The sequence below is a fragment of the Manduca sexta genome, chromosome 15 (assembly GCF_014839805.1).
Source record: "Manduca sexta isolate Smith_Timp_Sample1 chromosome 15, JHU_Msex_v1.0, whole genome shotgun sequence".
Lineage (NCBI taxonomy): Eukaryota > Metazoa > Arthropoda > Insecta > Lepidoptera > Sphingidae > Manduca > Manduca sexta.
Genome location: NC_051129.1, coordinates 9,977,062 through 10,000,659, shown reverse-complemented (window position 1 = coordinate 10,000,659; position 23,598 = coordinate 9,977,062). Strand labels below are relative to the sequence as shown.

At 34.1% G+C, this 23,598-nt stretch overlaps 1 protein-coding gene across 2 annotated transcripts in view; it reads left to right on the top strand.

Annotated features, from left to right (window-relative positions):
• The first annotated feature begins 18,609 nt into the window (after nucleotides 1–18,609).
• The window catches only part of LOC115443797 (contactin-associated protein-like 5), a 27,472-nt gene continuing 22,483 nt past the window's right edge, over nucleotides 18,610–23,598 (top strand). Inside the window, exons 1-4 of one of the 2 annotated variants that reach the window (XM_030169363.2) lie at nucleotides 18,610–18,875; nucleotides 21,329–21,463; nucleotides 22,117–22,339; nucleotides 22,540–22,676. In XM_030169363.2, coding sequence (XP_030025223.2) covers nucleotides 21,352–21,463; nucleotides 22,117–22,339; nucleotides 22,540–22,676 — 472 coding nt within the window. In that variant the 5' untranslated portion in view covers nucleotides 18,610–18,875; nucleotides 21,329–21,351. The remainder of the gene's footprint in view (nucleotides 18,876–21,328; nucleotides 21,464–22,116; nucleotides 22,340–22,539; nucleotides 22,677–23,598) is intronic. The other variant, XM_030169364.2, reaches the window with a different exon arrangement.

Genomic DNA, 23,598 nt, shown 5'->3' with positions numbered 1-23,598 from the left:
ATGTTGCATGGCAACTGATTAAAAATGTTTACAAAACCCGCAATAATATTGGAATCAATTCACTTATGTTCTACATGCCCTCAGGCGATATCGTCAGTTCGATTGATTCATGCGATAGTTATCTCAGATTGTTTTATAAATGCAGAATAACATACTCTCCTCGAAAAAATAGGAAAAACGCAAGTTGTCTATTTAATGCAATTAACGTTATTTTTACTGGGTTAAATTGCAAGCCATTCGTGCCACTCGAAATCGCTTTAAACAATGAAATACACAATACAATGAGCGGGAATCGAACCCGGAACTGTGAGCGCAACAGATGCACCGATTTAAACTGGTTTGCGCTCTCGTTTCGAATGACAATCGCATTAAAGAAGAATTTGGATCGTTCAAACATGGATTTATTTGTACAACTGTTTGGTAGAAGAGTACAAAACTTAAGTTTCACGCCCAACTTTGTCAACGTAAAGCCCCAATTACTATAAATATTTTTATCGTTACTTTAATATCGATTGCGCGAAAATGGAAAAAAACATTCTTGATTTCATCTAACATCATTTAAGAAAGTCCTTGCAGTAAAACGTTAATAAATAAAAAAAAAACTTAAATTTATTAGGTATTTGTTGTCCTATAAATTACAGGCACACATTTTTTTTTCTTTAATACTTTTTTTGTTGTATTTATGTGTGTGTAGAGAAATAAATGGTTTAAAATATTTTTATCACAACATAAAGTTCTAAACAAAGTTTCTCTATCATAATTATCTAGTCACTAAGTTAACACATATATGTGTTTTTTATTTCAATGTTTCATTATCATAATTTAGTAAAGTCAGTAACACATTAAAATATATTTTTTTAATTTCATTTCATTGATTATATTAGGTACTTCTTGCGCCAAGAGGCACAGAAAATATTTTTAAATTAAAAGTGTTTCTCTATCATTCAAAACATTCTCCAACTACGTTACCATTACTAGATAATACGTAGACAAGGCATGCGTACGTGATCGTACAACTAAACATTAACTTTCGATTGATAAAATAGTTTTACTTGTTGCGCTGCACTACGTGTTAACGAAGGATAAGAACGGTAAGAGTGTCAATAGAAGTGTTGCTAATTCGATTATTATCACGTTACTAGCTTTGCTCGCGGTTTCGCCTGTGTGAGTTTTCCGGGATAAAAGTCCCGCTATATATTTTCACGGGATAGAAATGAGACTATGTCCTTACTACGATCCTAAATTATCTGGTTACTAAATTTCATCAAAATCTGCTAGTTTTTAAGTTTATCGCGTTAAACAGGCAGATCGGAGCGGCGGAGGATTTGTTTTAAAATATATTTTTAGAACTTTTTAATGGGAACAATCTTCTCATACATAATTGTTAACTGTAACAGTTTACGCAGCGTATGCAACGGAAGCTGCTAATATTTGGGGATTTGAACGTTATTATAAATGAAATAATTTCCAAATCGAACTAATTATTCCATTGAGCATCCTACATCGTAACTTACAAGTTTGGTCTCAACTAAAACTATGATAGGGAACATGTAAAAATGATTTAAGTCAATTGAACTATAAGACTACCTATCAAAACATAATTTACTTTGCGCTAGATATTATTATATTTTGATGTAATAAATACATAGTATCTTATAACGAATAAATCCCGTAATAATGGATAAATTATCGTCAAAAATCTAGTTTTACACCGCGCCTCTGGTTGACCAACATTCGTTCAACAAAAAGTAGTCCACGTGTGCCGTAAGATATCGGTTCATTCATATTGAATACACCTCGAAATTAATATTTATTGTACTATTACATACTGATATTGTTTATTAAATATTTAAATACGGCATTAGATAATGTAATGGTTGTTAATTAAATACTCAATAACCAATATATTATATTTTAAAAAGTATTAAAAATGGAATGATTGTTAACTGCTTCATTTTGTATCAAACTTCTGCAAACGAGTGAGTCATCTGATGTTAAATGTTTTACTGCTGATTAAAATCCACAATACCGACAAAAATCATGCAATTTATTTATTTTATTACATATAACACACATCACGCATCTATCATCTATCGCCGAAGGGGTATGCAGAGGCACAACCAGGGCACCCACTTTCCGCCAAGTGTGTTCCGTCCCATGATGTGATAGAGGCGAGCCTATCGCGATATCGGGTTCAAATTCCAGACTCCGGGCTGATACTGAGCAGAAAATCCCAAATATCACTTTGTCCGACCCGGGATTCGAACCCAGGATCTCAGAGCGCTGTCGTACCACGCATGCAGTACAACTACACCACCGAGGCAGTCTTGCATAATACCAGCTCTATATAAAATAATGACCCATTGCTGCTTACGGACCTCTCTAACTATTTATAAGTTATGCCTTAGTCTACTACGCTGGCCTAATGCAGTTCGATAGACCTCACTTCGAAGTTCTTCGAAGTTCTTGCTGGGGTAACCCTTTAACTAGATGTCCAACTATTATTTTATAAACATAAGAAAACACATAAGTAATTAAAACATGTAGTTGTATAATAAAATAACTTTCACGAAGATGTTAGAAATTTATGTAAGTACTTGAATGTTATGTACAGTCAGCCACAAAAATAGATGTACAAGTGTAAAATAGCAGAACGCTTCACATTAACTACAACTGAAATATAATTTTTTGTTTCTTAAAAATAAACTAAACCCTTTCCATTTTACAAGTATAAATGAAATATACTCTTTTCTTTATCTGAAATAAACTAAACCCTTTAAAATTTATTTTATAAGATAGTAAAGATTGTTAAAATAGATAAGGACAGAAAAATTTAAAGGCGATTTGAGGTTTTAATTTTATTTAACTACTTTTGCGGCTGACTGTACATTTAGGTACATAGTGAGGTAATTACCCAGGCCCGCGTCATTAGATACTGTATTAAGTGTCTGATAGATTGATTTTCTATTCCTACCTCGTTATTAATACTATGCAATCTAATGACCAAAGTATTATGTAGCACTAACATCTGCCCAAGAGTTTACTTGTATTATAACTTATCTACGAGTGAAAATTGCCAAAACTAACGAAACCTTTTCCTTTCCAATCCTGTTTCCTCAGCAAATCTCTTGAAAGACATAACTAGTATTTGCGTATACTGTTTTAACTTACCGTGAAGTATGCATTGGAAATTGAAATGGCAAATGCATACTTATACCTTTTATCCCCGTAGGGGTAAAGGTGTAAACTGGTGCACCTACTTTTCAACGAGCGTATTTCGTCCGATGATATGATAGGAAGCGAACCTATTGCCATATCAAGCACTATTTCCAGACTCCGGACTGATACTGGTAGAAAATCCATTATCACTTTCTCGGCCCTGGAATCGAAAGCTCTGCATTACGACTGTACCGTAATACAAATATACCACCAAGGCAATATTCATATTGAATAAATTTTGTTTAAGTATACGAAAAACTTCAGCCCAATGATATTTTTTGCTAAAAATCTATACATTTGTATAAATTAGATGCAGGAAAATACAAAAGAAAAATAAGCCAATGTCACACGTCAGCGTGTCTTTTATCTATGAGAGACGACCTCGCACAAACAAACCGTTTATAGAACATAAAGTGAGAGAGTGAAAAATCTAACACAATATCGCGTCAAATTGTCACAAACACGTTCAAACTCCGTGCGCTTTTTGACACCTAACAAGGTTAGTCGTTGATGTCTTTTGAACGATGCATTATTGCCTCACTCTACCCGGGAAAATTCAACCGTTTTGTGTTGGTATAAAGTTGAAACTCAATTGGAGGTGTTACGGTATGTAAATAAAGGCAAAGTTGGGCAAGTAACTCTCACAGTATGCGGTGTTTGGTGTACTCATCAAGTGGACATATTCGTAAAATATCAAGAAAGAAAAGTAAAAGGGGACTTTCACCGGTACTGGCTCTATTTATTAGTAAAATATAATTATTTTAGTAAAGGTCTCATTTTTAATATAGGTTTAGGTAATGACAATATCGACAATTTCGACGACGATTAAATTTGTACTTTGTAATCAAGTATGTAAAGATTCTTTTCCACTAAGCAACTATTATAAATAAGCAATCGTTTAAATATACGTAATTAGATAATTTATTCTACCTTTATAAACTTTTTAATCTAATCAATTATACTGAAATAGATAATGTATCAAAACTATATGATTTGTACACATATTTCACAAAAAATCTATTACAAAATTGTCATATAACATGCAACCAAAACCAAACCACTAAGATATTTAAGTATGGTTATATCCAGTGCAAATACATTAGGTAGATACATAGTAAATGTTTTGACAGAGAGGCACGTTTGTCGGAAACGGACATTTTTGAATCATTGTACGTGATAGTGAGATTAAAAAATGTTTTACGCGGGTCACGTCGGTAAATATAATTCACATAAACTCACGACTTTGTCCTAAAAGGGTGAACAGAGGTATAACGCCTACCTTTCTGCAGATTTTACGTCGCTTATGATACCAGCTTATCGCTATTTCGAATACAATTGCACTTTCTGGCAACTTAGGCATAAGTATATTTTGATGGAAAAATTTGTACATGATTTTATGACTGCCTGATCTGAAGACACGAACCTATGAACTCTTTGTTTCCACAGCATAAACGCACTATTATAATATACTAAAGAGAAAACAATCCTATACTAATATCTAAAGCTGAAGAGTTTGTTTGAACATACAAATGTCAGGAACTATTAAACCGATTTAGATTTATTTACTAATAAGAAACTACATTACTTTTAACTGCTGAAGACTACGTTTTATTCCGGGAAAATATTTATCCCGGAAAACATTCTTCACGCAAGCTGATCTGCAAGCAAGTTAGTAAGTAATAAAACTTGTATAAATACAAATAATTATCTCTGGAATCGAATCAAATAATTATCTCTCGATAAAATAACTATATAGCGTGATTGATCTCAGACTGTCACTCAAGATTTTTTATAATATAAAAAAGAAAAATTGTAGTCGAACTAATAATCTCTTCCTTTTAAAATCGGTTAAAAATAAATTAAGTTTACCTACTGTGATAGAGCTTACGATTCACTTAGCTGTGTCCCGCACTAGACAAGCGCAAATGTGACATTTAAATAGCCGTTCATAAATAATTATTCTCCATTCTTGCTTCATTAATACAAAGGTATTAATAATTAACACACAATCGTGCGATAAAGGAAATTGAATAAAACCATGCTGTTATGAAGTTCATTAACCCTTTATTAATTCATTTCAACTGTCATGTTTCTCTTATCCGATATAGCTTGGCCGGGAAAATAAAAAACCTCGCCATGTCGCGGTAAATTATGGAATATTTTTTGGTACTGAATACTGACTATGTCACTTTGAAACGACAAAGTGAAAGTGGCGCCCCCTAGCAAGAGTTTTAATTTTTTAGTCAGGGTGTACTTTAAAATTATTTTTACTCTGAGTTGTGCTTGCGGCTCCGTCCATTCATTCATCCGATTAATTTTCATCGCTAAAAATGCTTGAAGAAGTATATTGCGCCGTTCTCATACTGGAATAGATAAAACAGTTAGAAGAAGAAGAATGATGACACAAGGTTATGGGCATAAATTATTAGTACCACTTTGTCCCACTTATTTGAGAGCGACTCAACTTAATTTTTAGACAATAGTTTGTATTGTTGCACCAGCTGTCCTGACATCGATTTCAACGGGAAAAGTTGAATATTTTACATCTCATGTCTTTGCCTCAAACACATATCACGTCTTTATCCCCGAAGAGGTAGGCATAGATGCAATAAGGGTACTCTTTTCCGTCTGTGTATTCCATACCGTGATGTGATTGAGGCGAACATATCGTCATATCATGCATAAATTTAAGACTCCGAGCTGATATTGAGTAGAAAAACACAATATCACTTTCCCCAACTTGGGTTTCGAACACAGAACCTTAGAGCGGTGACGTATCACGCATGCTGTACAACTACGCTACCGGGACAATTTTCTCCACACCTCATAAAAATATTGAAGAAACGACACAATAAAATCAACATGTGGTCAACTATCTCAAAATGTTAAACGAACAGTAAACAGCGGTAGGGCTTAAATAATCAGGATAGGAATGCAGTGTTGACACAAGTTTGGAGGCAACTGTTTGTTATACAAATTAGGGCAGACGGGGGCCCGTGAGTGCGGCTTAGCAGCTGCATGGGGGAATGGAGTCCACGTTATGTATTTCCATTTGAAAATGACTTTTAGACACAACTTTATAAGTGTAAAAGATTTAAAAAATACTGCATTTAGTTTGAAGCCGCAAGCCTAATACAAATTCTGGTAACTGTACTCTGAGATTTGAGCTGTTGAAAAGCAAGAAATATTTTCCTGAATCCTCTGGATGCCCGCCCACGGGGAGACATTTACCATGGCACTAGGCACACAGTCTTGTGTGCATACGTCATGATTATAACTACACATTATGGCCTGTATATTTCCTAGCTCTCTCACCTTCGCCCATCCTAAGATGGTTCGTTTTGCTTCCCCCACATTTTCCTTCCCAAGATATCCTCTCCCAACTTCCCTCCAGGCCCCTGCAATTGCTGAGCCGATTCGCAGGTATCCCCGGTGTCAACTACACAAAAAAACATCAAAATACTTGAATCAGTGCCGACATTTTACAAGAGCATTTTTTGTCGTAAAAATGTTCTAACACGAATGTTACCACGATGTCACCGCCACTCAGAAAAATACCAAACTTAAATGTTTGCTTGGCTTTAAAACCTTTTATCTTGCTTTTATATACTTGCTTTAAAATTATAGGATCAATGGAGTTCTAGTTAATATTTATTTCTTCTTGCTATTAATCAGTTCGCAGTAGTTCAGGATAGCATAGTTGGATTTGGAACGGCGTGCCGAATTTAATGTCAGCAGGTTCATAACCCGAGACACACATTTCTGACGTTCCAAAATTACATGTATATTGTTTATCAATGAGGTAACCTACATACCTGAGAATTCTGCAAAAAGCATTTCGAGGGTATGTGAAGTTTGCCGACCCGTACTAGGCTACTGGCCAACGTGTTAGACTAAGGCCAAGTCCTCTGAGTACTGGAGACGTCTATGCACAGCAATGGATAGTATATTATATAAATCCAGTATAATTATTTATTTGCGTCACCCCAACCCTAGAAATGGTTTTACCTATATATTTCCTAAATTAAAAATCGCTTTAGTATTCCAAATGTCCAAATAGTCGAAATCCATGATAAAGGCATAAAGAAGAAATGCTAGAAGCTTCCTATTCCTGATATGCACAGGCGACCTCCATTGAATCCTCTGATATAGAACCGATTCCCACGCATACACCTAAGTCACTTGCAATCGGTAACTGTCCAATGCCCGTTATAATAAGTCTGTCCTCAGTCATCTCAATTGTTTTTACATTAATTACTGATGATGGACAAAGCCGTCGAAAACGATTATACAAAACAATTATTCCTTGAGGACATGATTTAGTATTTCTATATTTAGTATAAAAAAAAATAATTAGATTACTTCTCAGGTTCTAAACATGTAGATACTAGCAATAATAAATATGATGATATTATCGATAGCCCTAGAGGGTAACGCCACAAACATCTTGAAAACCAGAACAGACCAAAAATAATTTTAAAGAGACTCTTGTAATAATTACTTTCTGACCATGTTTCACAAAATTCAAGTAACCTTATCAGCCAGTTAAAGTAATAGATAGTAATTGTTGAATGCACTGAATTCAAGACACTGAGCTCATTCTGCGTAGATCGGACCATCAACAACAAAAAATAAATTATACTTGTAAAATGTAGGTAGATATTGTAACTTTGACTTTTCGGACGACCAACCAACCAACGCCGATTAATACCTAAGTCCCTCCTGTGACCATAAAGGCTGCAATCTTCGAAACGTCGGGAGAAAATTATAAAAAAAAAACACGATAAAATCCAAAAAAAATATTTATTTCAATGCTAAATGCACTCTTTTGTTTGCCATTTATTTAGGAACTTGACTTTTATTTCCAATATGTTATTCGACAATTAGCATATTGTAAAACTCATAAAAAATACTTTGAATATTTTATCAGCAGCGTAAGATATAAGTAATATATAACGTTATTACACCACAATTAACTACCCAACACCATATCCCAACTCGCTTCACAACATGACATACAGAAAAACGGCATGCATAAATGATTACTATAATAAATGAAATTTCATGGCATGCGTAACGGACATACAAATCGCTGTAAACGAACGTTGCAACAATGTCCATTACTGAGTGTGACCGTTACCATAGCGAATACCGATCCTACATCACATTTGCTATTTATGAAGTATATTTAATTTATTTTGCACTTCATATACAATTAGATATTATAGATAGCGGACTGACTAGGCATTCTCTAGTTCGAGATAATCAAGGTAGGTGCAGCAAAGAAATCTGTTGCGGCAAACATATACGACAATAACTATAAATAATAAGATACATACAGATATTATTGAATTATAAATAAATGAAATTGTAGATATAAATTTAAAAAATATATAAATTAATACGTAAAATGCATACTGTATTTTAATGTAATTAATATATATTAAGGTGGTGACTCTTCCAATGTATTTAACACTATTTTTAGACATTGCCTAGAGCGATAAGACCGCCATTTGTACATGTGCCGTTTTTTTTTTTGTTTGTTTGTTTTGTTTTTGTGTGTGTTTGTACAATAAAGATTAAAATAAATAAATATTTCTAATACCCTCGTTTTGAAGGCTAACCTAGTCGTAGACGTTCTGACATTTACTAAATTTTACGTTCGGCGATCGGCTCGCCTTCTATCACATCATGGGACGGAGCACAGCTGACAAGAGTTGGTGCCCTGGTTGCATTTCTAGGCGATATCAATTATTACAACCTAGACTAATACTGTAAGCGCTGTGGCCGACAAACTATATTACATCATAAACGAAATTAAATTGACAATTGAAAGTATAGTGCTATTGAATATACGCACTTGACGCGGCGCGGTAAACATAATGGTGGCAGCATTTAGGTCGATGGTAACAGTCGATAGGCACGGCAGCTGGCGACTGGCCGGCGAAGCATCCGCCGCCTGCGCCGGACGTTGGTCTTCGGTGCTGTTTCCTATGTAAGACGCGTTACGTCTTTTCATACTATTGAATAATGTCGTGTGTCAGTTTCAAGGTCAATTATCATTTGAGCTGGGAATCGTCCACTGCTGGATATAGGCCTCCTCCATTGTGCCACAGGGACCGGTTCTGGGCCGCCCCATTCATCGGACTCCGGCGAACCTCACCAGGTTGTCGGTCCATCTCGTGGGGGGCCTGCCTACGCTGTGTCTTCCGGTTCGTGGTCGCCACTCCAGAACTCATCACACTGGAGGCCACACTGAAATACTTATTTGAAGATAAATGTTTAACTCAAATTAACTATAACGAGATGTGCATCGTTTTTTTAGAAAACTGCTTTAATTCAATCATTAAAAAAAAACATGTCTTCATTAAGTTATTCTGTGGTAAAGTCCACAGTTCTTTACTATTCTTCATGGAACTATACTCCAAGCGACATCTGGTGAGCATATTTGCCCTCATTAGAACACAATTATTTGACGTGACAAAGACTGCAATGGACATGCGCAGTAATAAATGACGGGCCATCACCATTCACCGCTGTATCGGACAAACGGATTCTGCATCAGTACTATTACATAACTAAAAATATTTTACTCGTTTTGCTTGTTGTGACTTCATCTCTCATAAATAGTTTGACGGTGCTCGCTGCGGGTGTGAAGTTACGATTATAGGATCGATTCTTACAAATAAATATATTTTTTACATGAGAGTTGCGTTTATAGAATTTAATCAAATTTCCAATAACATTAGACAGTGATTGTTATATTTAACATAATATTTAAATATAGTTAGTATGCCCTATTCCGTTAACGGACGAATCCGCCTTTATTGCAATTACGGGCATTCTAATTGAAGGATAACTTTGATAGTCGTATAGATACATAGGGGATTTGTTGACCCCTTATCTATATGGTTATCAAAGCCCGTCCGTTATTGCAAAAGGCGGATATACCCCCGTAGACGAAATAATTATAACATAATTTTCATATTAAATGAAAAGATGTAGATAACGATTATGTCGCTGCCTAACCCTTAAGGGTTCCAAGCGTGACGGTAAATTATATAAATTATAATTACACAAATTCCATAACATTTACTAAGCAGTTATTCATAAACTTTTTACAGAAATCCGTTACCAGAGACAAGGTCTAACAAAAAACTTTAAATTGTTTTCTGAGTGTTTTTATTATTTTATAATTGATTGTTTTTGTCTAAGAGATTGACAATTACGTAAATTTACAGGATAAGAATTATAATATAGCATCTTAGTGTTTTTAAATAAAACAGACTTAGAAATGGTTTTTCCTGCGGCTACGCTCGCCTGAAAAAGTCTTCCGGAATAAATATTTTCCCGGGATATAAAGTCGCCTGTGGCATTCAGGAGTAATGTTGCTTCCTATTAGTAAAAAAATATTAAAATAGTTCAAAAGCGGTTTAGTAGTAACATTAAAGAGTTCAAATAAATTTAGCTTTATAATATTAGTATATAGACTATAGTATTATTCATTTGGAGAAATCAATAATTTCGAAAAATTGCTGCCTCATGATGTGAATGTATTACGGTACGACTGTAGCGCTGAGGTCTCGGGTTCAATCCCCAAGTCGAGAAAACTGGGTTTTTCTACTCAGTATCATCCCGGAGTCTGGAATTTGTTTCCGATACAGCGAAAGCTCGCCCCTATCATATCATGGGATGTATTAATTATGGCGGATAGTGACTGCATCAGTTGCACTTCTGCGGGGATAAAGGTCAGATTTGTGTGTACAATAACTTCGTGCAGCACTAACTTACTATAGCGCCATCTATTAGATTGCTGAGGTATTATAGCACACACCTGTAAACGTAGGGCATTCAATATTCTTGCTCTAAGATTCAAAAATGACTATAGAAATGAAATACTAATCTAATTGTAGAATAAAATATAACATACTGAAATTAAGACAGAACAAAAATGAAATTACAATAGCTTAACGTACCTGTTTCCTTGTAGGAAAAAAAAAACAAAAACAAAGTAGATCACTTGAAAGTTCAACATAATAAGATCCAAAATATCAGACAGCGTATATTGCAATTTAATGCAATGTTTGGCAAAAATGTCGGGTAATGTAATCCAAACGATTCAACACAGTGACTCATCAGGAAAGCGAAAGTCATTTGCACTATTATGTATAACAAATAACAATGCAATTGACCTCATGCATGAGGTTAACATCTGAGAGGTCTGTTCTCTCAGTTCCTCGGCTAAAGCAAGTACAATGATTTCTTATGTTATAGTAGATATTAGACATTGAAATAAAACTATTTTAAGACTTTTAATGTGGTTTTTTATATTATATTTTTCTTTCGATGTTTCAAAGTCTTTGCAGCCTTTTTGACACGGGGGGTCAGGTCGGAGAGAGATGTTGTTCTGAAGTTAGTACATAAGTACTAGTATAAAATATAAATCACGGATTAGAGATGAAATTTAAAACACAATTTACAAATGACAATTGCTTATCGAGATGTGGCTTTAGTATATTTATTGGCAATGTGTGAGGTCCTGGGTTCGATCACCAGATTAAGAAATTATAATTTGTGTGGATTTTTAAATACGATATACTCGAGATTGGGCCCCCAGATATATTAACACAATATAGGACGAGGCCAGTCATAAAAATATAATCAAATCATTTTGCACTATTTGTAACTGTGTATTTTGGGGACCCCATATTTGAGGGGGTAATGGATTAGAAGAAAAAAAGTATTACCATAATCATATAACATTGATATTGAATAACTATAAATTATTAACATGTTACTTCTGAGACAGCACTAATAAGGCAGCTGGCTGTTGGCACATGTTTCTTAGTCAAATAAAAAACTAAGACCGCACTTAGAAGCTTCCTGAGTGTTAACACTAAAAACATACGCGCTAATACCTATAATTACTAAACGTTTGATTACGTACTTGTATCAACATTAACCCATTTTTTACGTAATACCTTATGACGTACGAAGCAATCTAACATTTCCATCTTTAGATGATTATTTGTTTTATTATTGTGTGAGATGTGATAACATACTACAAAATAAGGATTTGTAATGTATTTTGGATAACAATGTTTATTTAAACTACTTATCCCCTCGGATGCGATGTTATAAAGCCATGTAGAGTAAAATGGATGGATAGTCAAGAATTAACACGTTAGAAGTTTGGAAATGACTTGTGTGGTAGCTATTATGAAAAGAACTCCTGTCTCGATATGGGCATGGTATGGGAAAAGAAGAAACATATTATGAAAGTTGAACCCCAAAAAAGTGTTTTTTTATATAATTAACTAGCCAAAGTTACTTCACGGCACCTAGTTAAGTGAAGTCCAAGAGAAATGCCGACCGACAATGAAATGATTGTCTGAAAAAGGACATAATAAAATAAAGGGTGTAGAATAGCAACAAATAGATATGGAATGCCATGCGGTACCGATTTTAAATATTTAGATTTTTTTTAATGTCAATAACCTCGCGACTCATCCTAGGTAGTAATCGTTGTTCTTTGACAAGGATTTGAGGGTTGTCGAATCTAAGATAGTGTTCGGAGCCTCCTTCTGAATGATCTGCAACTGCAGACTGCTATACACAAGCGATTATGACTTACGTGTTCTATCAAGCTGGCTGGTCCGTCTCCTCAGTTAAAAAAAAAAGAAACAATCTTCAATACCCCACTCTGAATACTTAATTAAGCATAATATATTACTGGTTTCTTTTATCCTTTCGATGTAAATGACTACCAAAATAATAGCTTGGAAACAAAACTGGTTTTATTTTGATACATTCAAGTCACTGTATTCGTTTAGCAAGCATAAAAACTTCTATATTGCGCAAATTAATATATTTCAACTAATTATGTCGTTTATTATATTTGTTTATAAAGTATAATATAAAAACCACGATAAAACCGGAAAATAGTTTTATTACAATGTCTAACATTCGCATAAACATAATAAATTATTAATTACATCTTTTTTATTGCAGGGGAAAACATGTTATAGGTACCTAGATGAGTGGAAGGGTTATGTTGGTTTCCCCGGTCTTACGACCCAATGTCGACACTCGGGTTATGCATCATCCGAGCGAGCATTGAGCCGAATTCCTAACACTATACACAGGGTCATTTTGACACGACGTTACTATATGAAACCACATACTTATCTACTTGAAAATAACGTATAAGTATAAGTTTCGAACAAAATAAATATTAATAAAAAGTGATTTTAATTTTACGCGCCCTAAAGCCACTACTACTACTCTAAGAGAACTCGTTGCAGTGGCAACATCATACATTCTGTCAGAAATACGATACTTTTTGAACACACTATGTACACCCACGCACATGCCATATTCACATTAAACTACAAAATATTCAAAAAATCAAAAAACTAAAACCAGGATTTTTCGTCAAAATATGGATGATTTTTGGCACAATGTCTGCAAAGGTGAAAACGAGTATGTGGTTTCATTTAGTAACGCAATTTCAAAACCCTGCATAACATATAGAAAAACCTTCGGTGGCCTTCTTCAGCCCATACCAGACGGCAACGAGATATCCTGCTGCACCAAGACAGCTGCGCGGAGCTGTCTGCGCGAAGCAACCTTACGGCCCGTTTCCTTAGTAAGAGGGCTAAAGGAGCCCTCCAACCTAAAAGACGGTCTTGCCGTCTAGGACTATAGGAAGCCAACTATCAACGTTGTCATTCGTCTTGAGGAGTTTTAATTACCTTCTTATGATAAAGGATAATAATATAGCTCCAGTAGTATTTTACATGCTCTATATAGAGCTGTTAAATACCTCACCCACATTAAAGTGTGAGCCAGATGCACCGTGTGGGCGCTCGGACACGGCCGCTGCCATTTCGACTGAGGTCAGTAGCATTCCGATCATGCGGATCTATTTTATAAAAACAACACTTATTTGCAGCGGAGCAAGAGCACATCAACGGCAAGAGAAACTGGCAAATGAAGTCGCTTAATTGGGTATTGGTGGTTGGAAAAAAACGATCTTTTGCTGATTTTAGAATATTGATACAAAAACTTATTCAACATACTGTCTTAAATATATATAGATATAATTTATGAAACATATAATCATTTTCTCACCGATATTTCTATCTAGAACCCCATTACTGTACCTAATAACGTTAAATGCTATATAAAAATATACTTCAAGCCAAAAGTCAATATAGCTTGCATGCTAATGCCTGCCAATAGTAATAGACAAAGCAGTGTACCTACACGATTGCCCATATATTAAAAACGTGTGAAACATAATAGTTTTAGTCTATTATACTTTTATGACATTGTAATATTTTATTGTGTAGTCAAGGGGACCTAATTCCGTCTACGGGTGCATATCTGTCGTTTCAAAACTTTTTTCTATCAAAACTGTTCTTTAATTGGAATTCAAATTCAAACTTAAATTGGAACTCCCGTAATCAATCGCAAATGGACGGATTTGCCACCGCAGACGGAATAGGGCCACTACTTAAAAACTAAACTTTATGACACGTAGTCCATTGAAATGTTACATTTTTTAGGCCTTACAGTGCGTTTTTTAGAGGACGCAATTTTATTTTTTTGAAGTGTAGGGGGGGTCAGTCTAAAGCTAAAACCAAGTTTGTGGGGTCGCCACCCTTGTCCCACGGCCGCCATCTTGAAAATAGGCGTTGAATTGGTTTTACGATGTATCTCTTAAACTATTTATCTGACAAAAAAAATTGTATGAACATTTTTTGTTGCAAATTAAATTCTCTACAACTTTGGTCTAGTAACTTTTGTCGTAGAACTATAATTAAAAAAGTTATAAGCGAAAATGTTAAGTTATTCAATGTTAAGCAATGTCCATTGCAACGCCATCAGAACGTGTGTTTATATGGTTCATAATACTTTTTTTTGTACTCTCATTAATACCCAAATACCCAAGGGACCATTAGGGAACAAAAGAACATCTGCCTGCTATTATTATTATTATTTCTAACCTCTCTTATTGTAAGAATAGCTTATAATATTGTGTTGAAGTTGTCGTTCAACTTATATCTTTTAGTTGTGCTACATATTTCTGTACGTGCGGATGTATTTTATTCTGTTTTTAATTGTGAAGACGATTTCGAATGATTTTAGACACGATTTTAACTTTAGTAAAAACTACCTTCTTTTTTAAAAGTCTTTTAAAAGTCAAAATGGTAATAAATAACCTACTTACGACAACTTCAACACAATATTATCAGCTATTCTTACAATAAGAGAGGTTAGAAATAATAATAATAATAGCAGGCAGATGATCTTTTGTTCCCTAATGGTCCCTTGGGTATTTGGGTATTAATGAGAGTACAAAAAAAAGTATTATGAACCATATAAACACACGTTCTGATGGCGTTGCAATGGACATTGCTTAACATTGAATAACTTAACATTTTCGCTTATAACTTTTTTATTTATAGTTCTACGACAAAAGTTACTAGACCAAAGTTGTAGAGAATTTAATTTGCAACAAAAATGTTCATACAATTTTTTTGTCAGATAAATAGTTTAAGAGATACATCGTAAAAACCATTTCAACCCCTATTTTCAAGATGGCGGCCGTGGGACAAGGGTGGCGACCCCACAAACTTGGTTTTAGATTTACACTGACCCCCCCTACACTTCAAAAAAATAAAATTGCGTCCTCTAAAAAACGCAACCCCAAATGTAACTTTTCAATGGACTAACGATACAATTCAGTTTTTAGATGCTTAATTGTTGTCAGACGATGATTTTGCAAATTTTCAAAGTAAGAAAAGTCGCGGTAAACGATAGGTCTAATGTAGTCTGTAGCTATTAAACGGTGAATATAATGGTAAAAGTGGTGAATAAATCTATGGTATTACAAAATAGCGCAGGATCATGATTTATGCAAGGATCTTACGGGGCCTTTGCCCAACATTGAGACATTGTGGGCTGATACAATGCAATACAATTATAAAAAATAGTCTATAAACGCTACGCATGAATTCCACAATAATTTCCAAAAATATTACGAACGAAAAGTAGCAATACTAAATAAAAATATTACAAATGAAAGAAGTAACACCATCTTAAAAAACAAATATTATTGTGCAACGAAATAACTGTCACGCACTTTATTGTAAGTAAATATGCTTACCAAAAGGAAAGCGTTGAAAATTGCTTATGAAATGGAAGAGCGAATAAGCGACCACGATTTTTTTATAATTCCTCGCAACAATGGAGCTCGCTTAGCTCGGCTTAACTTGCAATCGGCTTCGACAGAAAACGTATCTAAATATAGATGCAGGTAGCGAACTTTTCATTCGGTTTTTAGGGTTCAATTATAAGAGGAAATACCAATACAAATGCAAGATAAAAAAGAGGCTTATATATTTTGTTTATTTAAACTTATATACAGTAAAGGTTAAAACGTGGAGTTAATGCCTGGGGTATTCTCTCAGTCTACCCTTGGTTGATGCAAGGATAAAGCAATGATAACCTTTTTTTTATTCTGGTGGTAAGCGATACGATCGCCCATAAACAGTGGAAACACCATCCAACACCTTGAATTACAAAGTATTGTATTCCACTGCGCTCGCCATCCTGACACATGAGATATTAAGTCTTATTTTGTCCAGTATTTACACTACAAAGTTCTTCAAACCGGAACACAACAGACTATTTTGATTATAATTTTAACCGACGTTATTCGAGAATTTTATAAAGATTTGGTGTGGTTCGCGGTTCCATCCGTGTATAAGCCTTTCTTAAAGTAAAACTTTTAATTTAAAAACTCAATAGTTTCATTTATCGTAGCAATTAATTAACCCGTAATAGCCATCTTTAAGTAATTAACCCGTATAACGGCGCGTGTTTTGGAATACAATCTAGTTTTATGTTTGTATATTTTATAAAATTGAAAACAATTAAATAAATTTATCCAAATCCGTTCAACATGTTCTGCGTTCATCTTTAAAAAATTTAAACATCTCAAACAATCGCATTTATAATAATAGTAAGATTAAATCATTGAACCTCACATTTGTAAGAACATACAGAACCCTTTTCCCTAAAAATTTATTATAACAGTTATATTTTATTTGCTTTTATTTAAATAATACAATTCCCCTTCACTGGTCATTTATGTGTTTGTGTTTATAAATAATTTTTACATTAATTAAATTGTTTATAGGCAGAAATCCCTGTTAGAATTCCTTTGCTCCAATGCATATAGAGAAAAGACTTGTATATACATTTGTTTAAAAGTGAATCTCATTGCTGTATAATTATGGAATTTAGTTCCATATTCAAATATATTTATAAATACTAAATACTTTTATAACGTAAATAATTTAATTATAATTTGTTTTATTAATTTGTCAATGTATAATCACGTGTTCAAAAAATGATTGCCAGTAAAAAAAATATTATCGACGGAAAAAATGTTTATTAATTTGCCTATACATATGTCGCTCCCTTTGTTCATCACGTGTTCAAAAAAATATTGCCAGTAATAAAAATACTATCGACGAATAAAAAAGCAAATCACATCCACGCGGAACACATTCAGAGCATCGCAGCTAATTAATGGTCGTGTAAATAAATTAAATTATAGGATCGTGTCAGATGTTTTGCACGTTAATTGAGTGCGATCATTAGCTCACGCGACCGCCATGCCGCCATTGTGCATTGTATGAAATTACTTTTCATTGACCGATGCAGATGTCACGTGATTCTCGATCGAACGGCGAACTCAAGTTGCCACTAGTACGGGTTGGTTTTGAATATAGAAGTTCAGTCAACTCTTTTTTATTGGAACATTTATTTATTCCAAATTTTTTTTTTATTTTTATAAATTTAAATTAATTATCACGGTGTACTAGAATTTATTATTATAGGTGTCATGTCTGATAGAAATGATGTGACGTCAGTATTTTTTAAAATTGACGCGGAAGTCAAATTGTACATTACAAGCCGGAAATAAAAGTCTGGTTTATGTATTAATTATTATATTCAACGGATAAGGAATATAATAGGTAATTGTAAGGACATATTATGTACTTCTATTTCAATTAAATTTCGCCACAAGGTAACTAGCTATGGTATACAATAAACTTATAAATACTTAATTAAGTAGGAAACATAATTACTTTACCCAATGTTTATGATACAATAAATGCAATAACTTCATAATTTACTACATAAAAAACGGCTAAAATTTTTATAAAAGAGGTTGCTATAACATAGCAAAACTCCATTCTATTTCAAACCGCTTATTCCACCTCTACGCTACTCTCCTGAGTCCTGCGCCTGGGAACAACTGTGACCCATGAAGACAAATTGTTGTGTTATTACGTGCTGTTAAAGTTTGCGTCAGTCCTCCGCGGTTGACAGGGGGCGCGTTACAGACGCGGTCCTGGCCATCTCGTACTAAATAAAAAAGAAAAAATATTCTTAAAAAGAAATTCCCGCGCTTTATTGACAGTGATTAAATTTTGAATTTAAAAATGGAATGTGCTCGATAAATTTAAAAAATACATTCAGTTTAAAAACGAAATATAAATGGATTTGTTAATTTTTTAAGTATTTTAGTGTTCTTACATCGGTGTAAGTGTAAATTCGTTAACGAGTAAGTGCAGGTAACAAATTATTAAATTTCAAATTTGCTTTTATTTACTAACCAGGTTCAGTTCATTATAAAATAACTAAAAATCATCTTCAAAATATATAATTTAGGTAATACAAAAGCAACGTGTTGGACTAATACGGCATCTCGAGACATGCGATTACTTGAGCCAATTTAGTTTGACGACAAAGGCCAATATAAAGTGGTCCTTAAATTGTGACTAACGTATACTCTGTGTTCAATATTTATAGATAAAGCGAGAGGCAGAGCAGCTCACAATATGCTGGTAGTTTTTAGTGGGCCTACACTGTGACACTCTGATTCCATATTTCCGCCCAATGCCCTATGCGAGCACTAATATTGCAAAATGTACTTTATATCACACTGATAAAGTTCATTTTACAATAAATCATTAACACGGAAAGGATTTTATGCGTTTTCTGTCGGCAGCAAAGTTATTTAAATATTTTTATGTACTGGAATAAATAGTAGGATTATTATATAAACTTTAACATTTATACATATTATTTTCTTAAATACCAAGATCAACAGATTACGTCAACTTAAAGCATAAATTGGTTTAAAATAATTAATATACTGTAGCTACGTGTATAAGTAGCTAACAGCTATTTGACGGTATACATGTGGATGTAGAGAATAAAAATATATACTTTAGTACTCTACCCTCCATAATTGATGATGTCTCATCCTCTCCCAGTGACCGTACCGAGCCGAGGTTCGTAACCTGTTGTTGGTTGCCCTCAGCATGGTCGCTTCATTTTCAAAGATTGCGAGCGCCTAAAGCGCTCACCAAGTCCGGTGTGTTTGTATAAGCCGGCCCTAGCCAGGCTAACAAACGTAATGCCATGTAAAAAAAAAGTATGTACCCTACCCAGATCATGAAAAAAAAACATTCCATAACATAGTCCCCCCCCGTGACCATGAAGGCTGCAAAGTCTTCGAAACGTCGGGAGAAAATAAAATACTAAAACCGCGATAGAATCCGAATATTAGTTTAAATTCAATTCCATAATTAATTGTACGGTATAATATTTGATTAATAAATTTAAATTTTAAAGTGTCAAAATATATATACACCGATAATATGTAATTGTAAAAAAAGAAATGGTATTTTTAAAAGAGGTAAGACATTATAAATGGGCAGTCAGAAATTTTGTCTATACATAATGAAGAAGCTATTACGAATCCTGCATACAATTATGGACTCAACACGTAGTAACAAATACTATGAAGATCACTCGTCAGATTGACGGTCATCAATGAATACTAACCCCCTTATTCATAGACGTTTTTTATCTAACGACCGAGTAAGGCTGTGATAACAAGTTTGTTTCTCAGTGCTGACGGCATGGCAGTCTTCGCAGTGCGTAGACGTAGGGCCGTTGTGATTAGCTAATATTGAAATACAACAATAATAATCAATCACAACGGCCCTATGTCTATTTCTCAGTGCCGTTGAGCACTGAGAAACAGGCTTGTTATCACAGCTTTACTCCGTCCTTACATAAAAAACGTTTGTGAATAAGGGGGTAAATGTACAGAGATTACTTATTTAATGACAATAAGACAGAGGTAAAACTATCGCATATATGTCAAGGATACATAGTTGTATGTTTAATGTAACATTTGACCAAAAATTACCATTTTAGGGATAAGGGCATGAATTAAAGCAATGCCAAAGGCACAGCCAAGCCGTTGCATACTGTTTTTTTTTTCAAATATATGTTCAGTAACAGCAAATTATTTTTTGGTAATCAAAAAATAGTGATGTATAATAAAAATAAATAGCTATATCAAAAGTGCAGTCTCTGCTTGTTTAGTAAAAATTAGAACTTAATAAAGCATCAACCGGTAAATATGTCGACATTATTCATACTTCCATGAAATGTAGCGCCCTAGAACATAGTACGAATAACCGAATAGCTAATAAACGAGGTGCATGTCAAAGCAGATGCTTTTTTCTTTTTTGTTAGATAATTTATTTTATAAAAACCTAGTTATAGAAGTTTATTAGTTTATTATGTTATTATTAATAGTTCTTCTAATCGAATTGGGTGTACCTTTTAATGCCTGTGAGTGTTGATATTGTAATAAATAAATAAAAAATCTCTTCCCTCGTGCTAATATTTAAAACGGCTGAATGCATTTTGATAGGACTTACTAGCAGGTTGAACTTTTCGGAAAATACTTATCATATAGTCAGCCACTAAAGTAACTCAACAAATTCAAAACTTCAAATGACGTCTGCACATTAATTTTATTTCAATCGAGATATTATTTTTTCTTCATCTAAATTAAAATAAAACCTTCATATTTTATTTATTAAACAAAAAACGTTAATACAAAGACAAAAGTTTAACAGCGAATAAAAATTGCTACTATTGTGGCATGGCTTGTAGTCTGTGTAATATAACATAGATATTTGTAAGAAAAACAACTTTCCAGATAAATGAGACCAACAGAGAAAAATGGAGGAATTGTGGCCAAAAAGAGAAATAGGTATGATAGTACTGCTAATTATATACGGGGCAGCTGATGTTGAATCTAGCTTACCGGTCGACATGGCGCCCGAAGAGAAAGGTAAGATGCACTCACACATAACTTATCACTTTACATTTTACAATAAGAATTGAAATCACATGGTTGATTGGTTCGTGCTATTGCAAATCAACAATTATATGAACAAATCAGAGATGTTGCATATAAATGCCTCGGTGGCGTAGTTGTATTACGGTACGACTGCAGTGCTGTCTTAGGTTCGATTCCAAATCAAGCAGTGATATTGGATTTTTCTAATTTGTATTAGCCTGGAGTCTGGAATTTGTGCTTGATATGGCGATAGGCTCGCCCCATTACGTCATTTTAATATAAGAATAATACAAGCAATTATTTTGCTTATAAGGAGACTTCATACCTTTATGTGAAATGTAACCTACACTTGCTAACGAAATAAATATTTTTATATTTAAAAAAAATATATATTCTTTTTTACAGCTTTTTGTTCCATAAATTTATATTTTCGACTATTATTTCCATGCTATATGTTTAACGTCGGACGTCCACCCACGAGGTGGACAGATGACCGCATATAAGTCACAGGAGGTCGCTGGATGGGGGCCACTTCTAATAAGTCGATCTGGAAATCTTTTGGGGAGGCCCATGTTCAGTACTGAATATCCTGCGGCTGATGATGATGATGATGATATGTCTAACGATATCATACTTTATTACAGTCCTACCACCAACAACACTCTCCCTAACGTCTACGTCATCAAGTGTGACCACAGTAAACATCTCAACTTCAACCTTTGCCACAGCAATAGCACCCATACCACCCAGTGATAGGGACAGGTTCCTCACCTTCGCAGAGTCTGGTCATCATCAGACTTTCATGTTTGCTAAAGATAACACATATATACAGCTAGATGGGGATATTATACAGAGATTTCAGCTAAGGTAAGATTTATGTTAAAGAGATTTGATATGTTTTTGACTTTATAAAAATCTTAAAACGGATAAATAAAATCATTATTTTTTAATGTAGTGAGTTTTGATCATTTAATTTACTAAATATTTTTCTTAATAATTATTTTTCGTTCTAAATCTTTGCCGAAAAAAATAAAGGATATTTCAACTTAATCATTTCTTTATTTCAGATTGTGCAGAGAAATTTCATTCAAATTCCGAACGAGACTTCCACACGGTCTGTTAGTGTATCACAACGTGAAAAATCCTGTTTTCAAAATGCAACCTTATGCGTTGTACGTTATAGTTGAAAAAGGTGAACTTAAAGGTGAGATCATTATTCTTATACACAACATTTAAAAACAGTCCTTTAATATGACGAAATTTTAAAGGCAGAAATATCCATGATTATTAATTATTTTTACATTTTTCTTTCAACTGCGAGAACTAATCACTAACTAGACGTGAATTTAAATTCTTTACTTGCCAATACTTGTTTAGTTACCCAGATTAAAGCCGAAACAAAATGTATGAAAATGGACCTTGAGGTATCGCCTTAACATGAAACAAGAACAGGAAACCGACTTCCCGAAGCATACAAACATCGGGAGACACAAAACAATTTGAATATCAAATCTAGTAGCTTTCTACGCTTGCTTTCTAATTCATAATCTTGTAGATATGAGATAGGCAAAAACCAATACAACACAACCATACTATTCGTTTTTACTCGCGTCAGTGGCACGCCATTCAAACGTCAGGTCGTCAGTCCGCTATCGATGTTGCTGACGTCCATAAACTGCTGTCTCTTCAGAATAGCAACTTGTAATTGATCCGGCCTTTGCGCTACTTTGATTTCTCTAGTAATGAATTCTGAATGCGTTTTAATTCCTCCTTAATAATGTTTCGATATTAAGGTGTTGGTCGTCCGAAAAGATTTTTTTTTTTCTTTGAATGACTGATTGTAAGCGATACGACCGCGCATAAATAGCAGAAACACCATCCAACACCTTGAATTACAAAGTATTTTTTGGTACTCCATTGCGCTCGCTATCCTGAGACATGAGATGTTAAGCCTTATTATGTCCAGTACACTCTCTACAATGTCCTTTAGACCAAAACAAAATAGTAACTACACACTGTTGCTTGGCGGCAGAAATAGACATTGTGGAAGTACCTACTCAGGCAGACTCTCACATATGAAAGACCTATCACCAGTTTTTATTTTATTTTTATTCTTTTTATTTTAT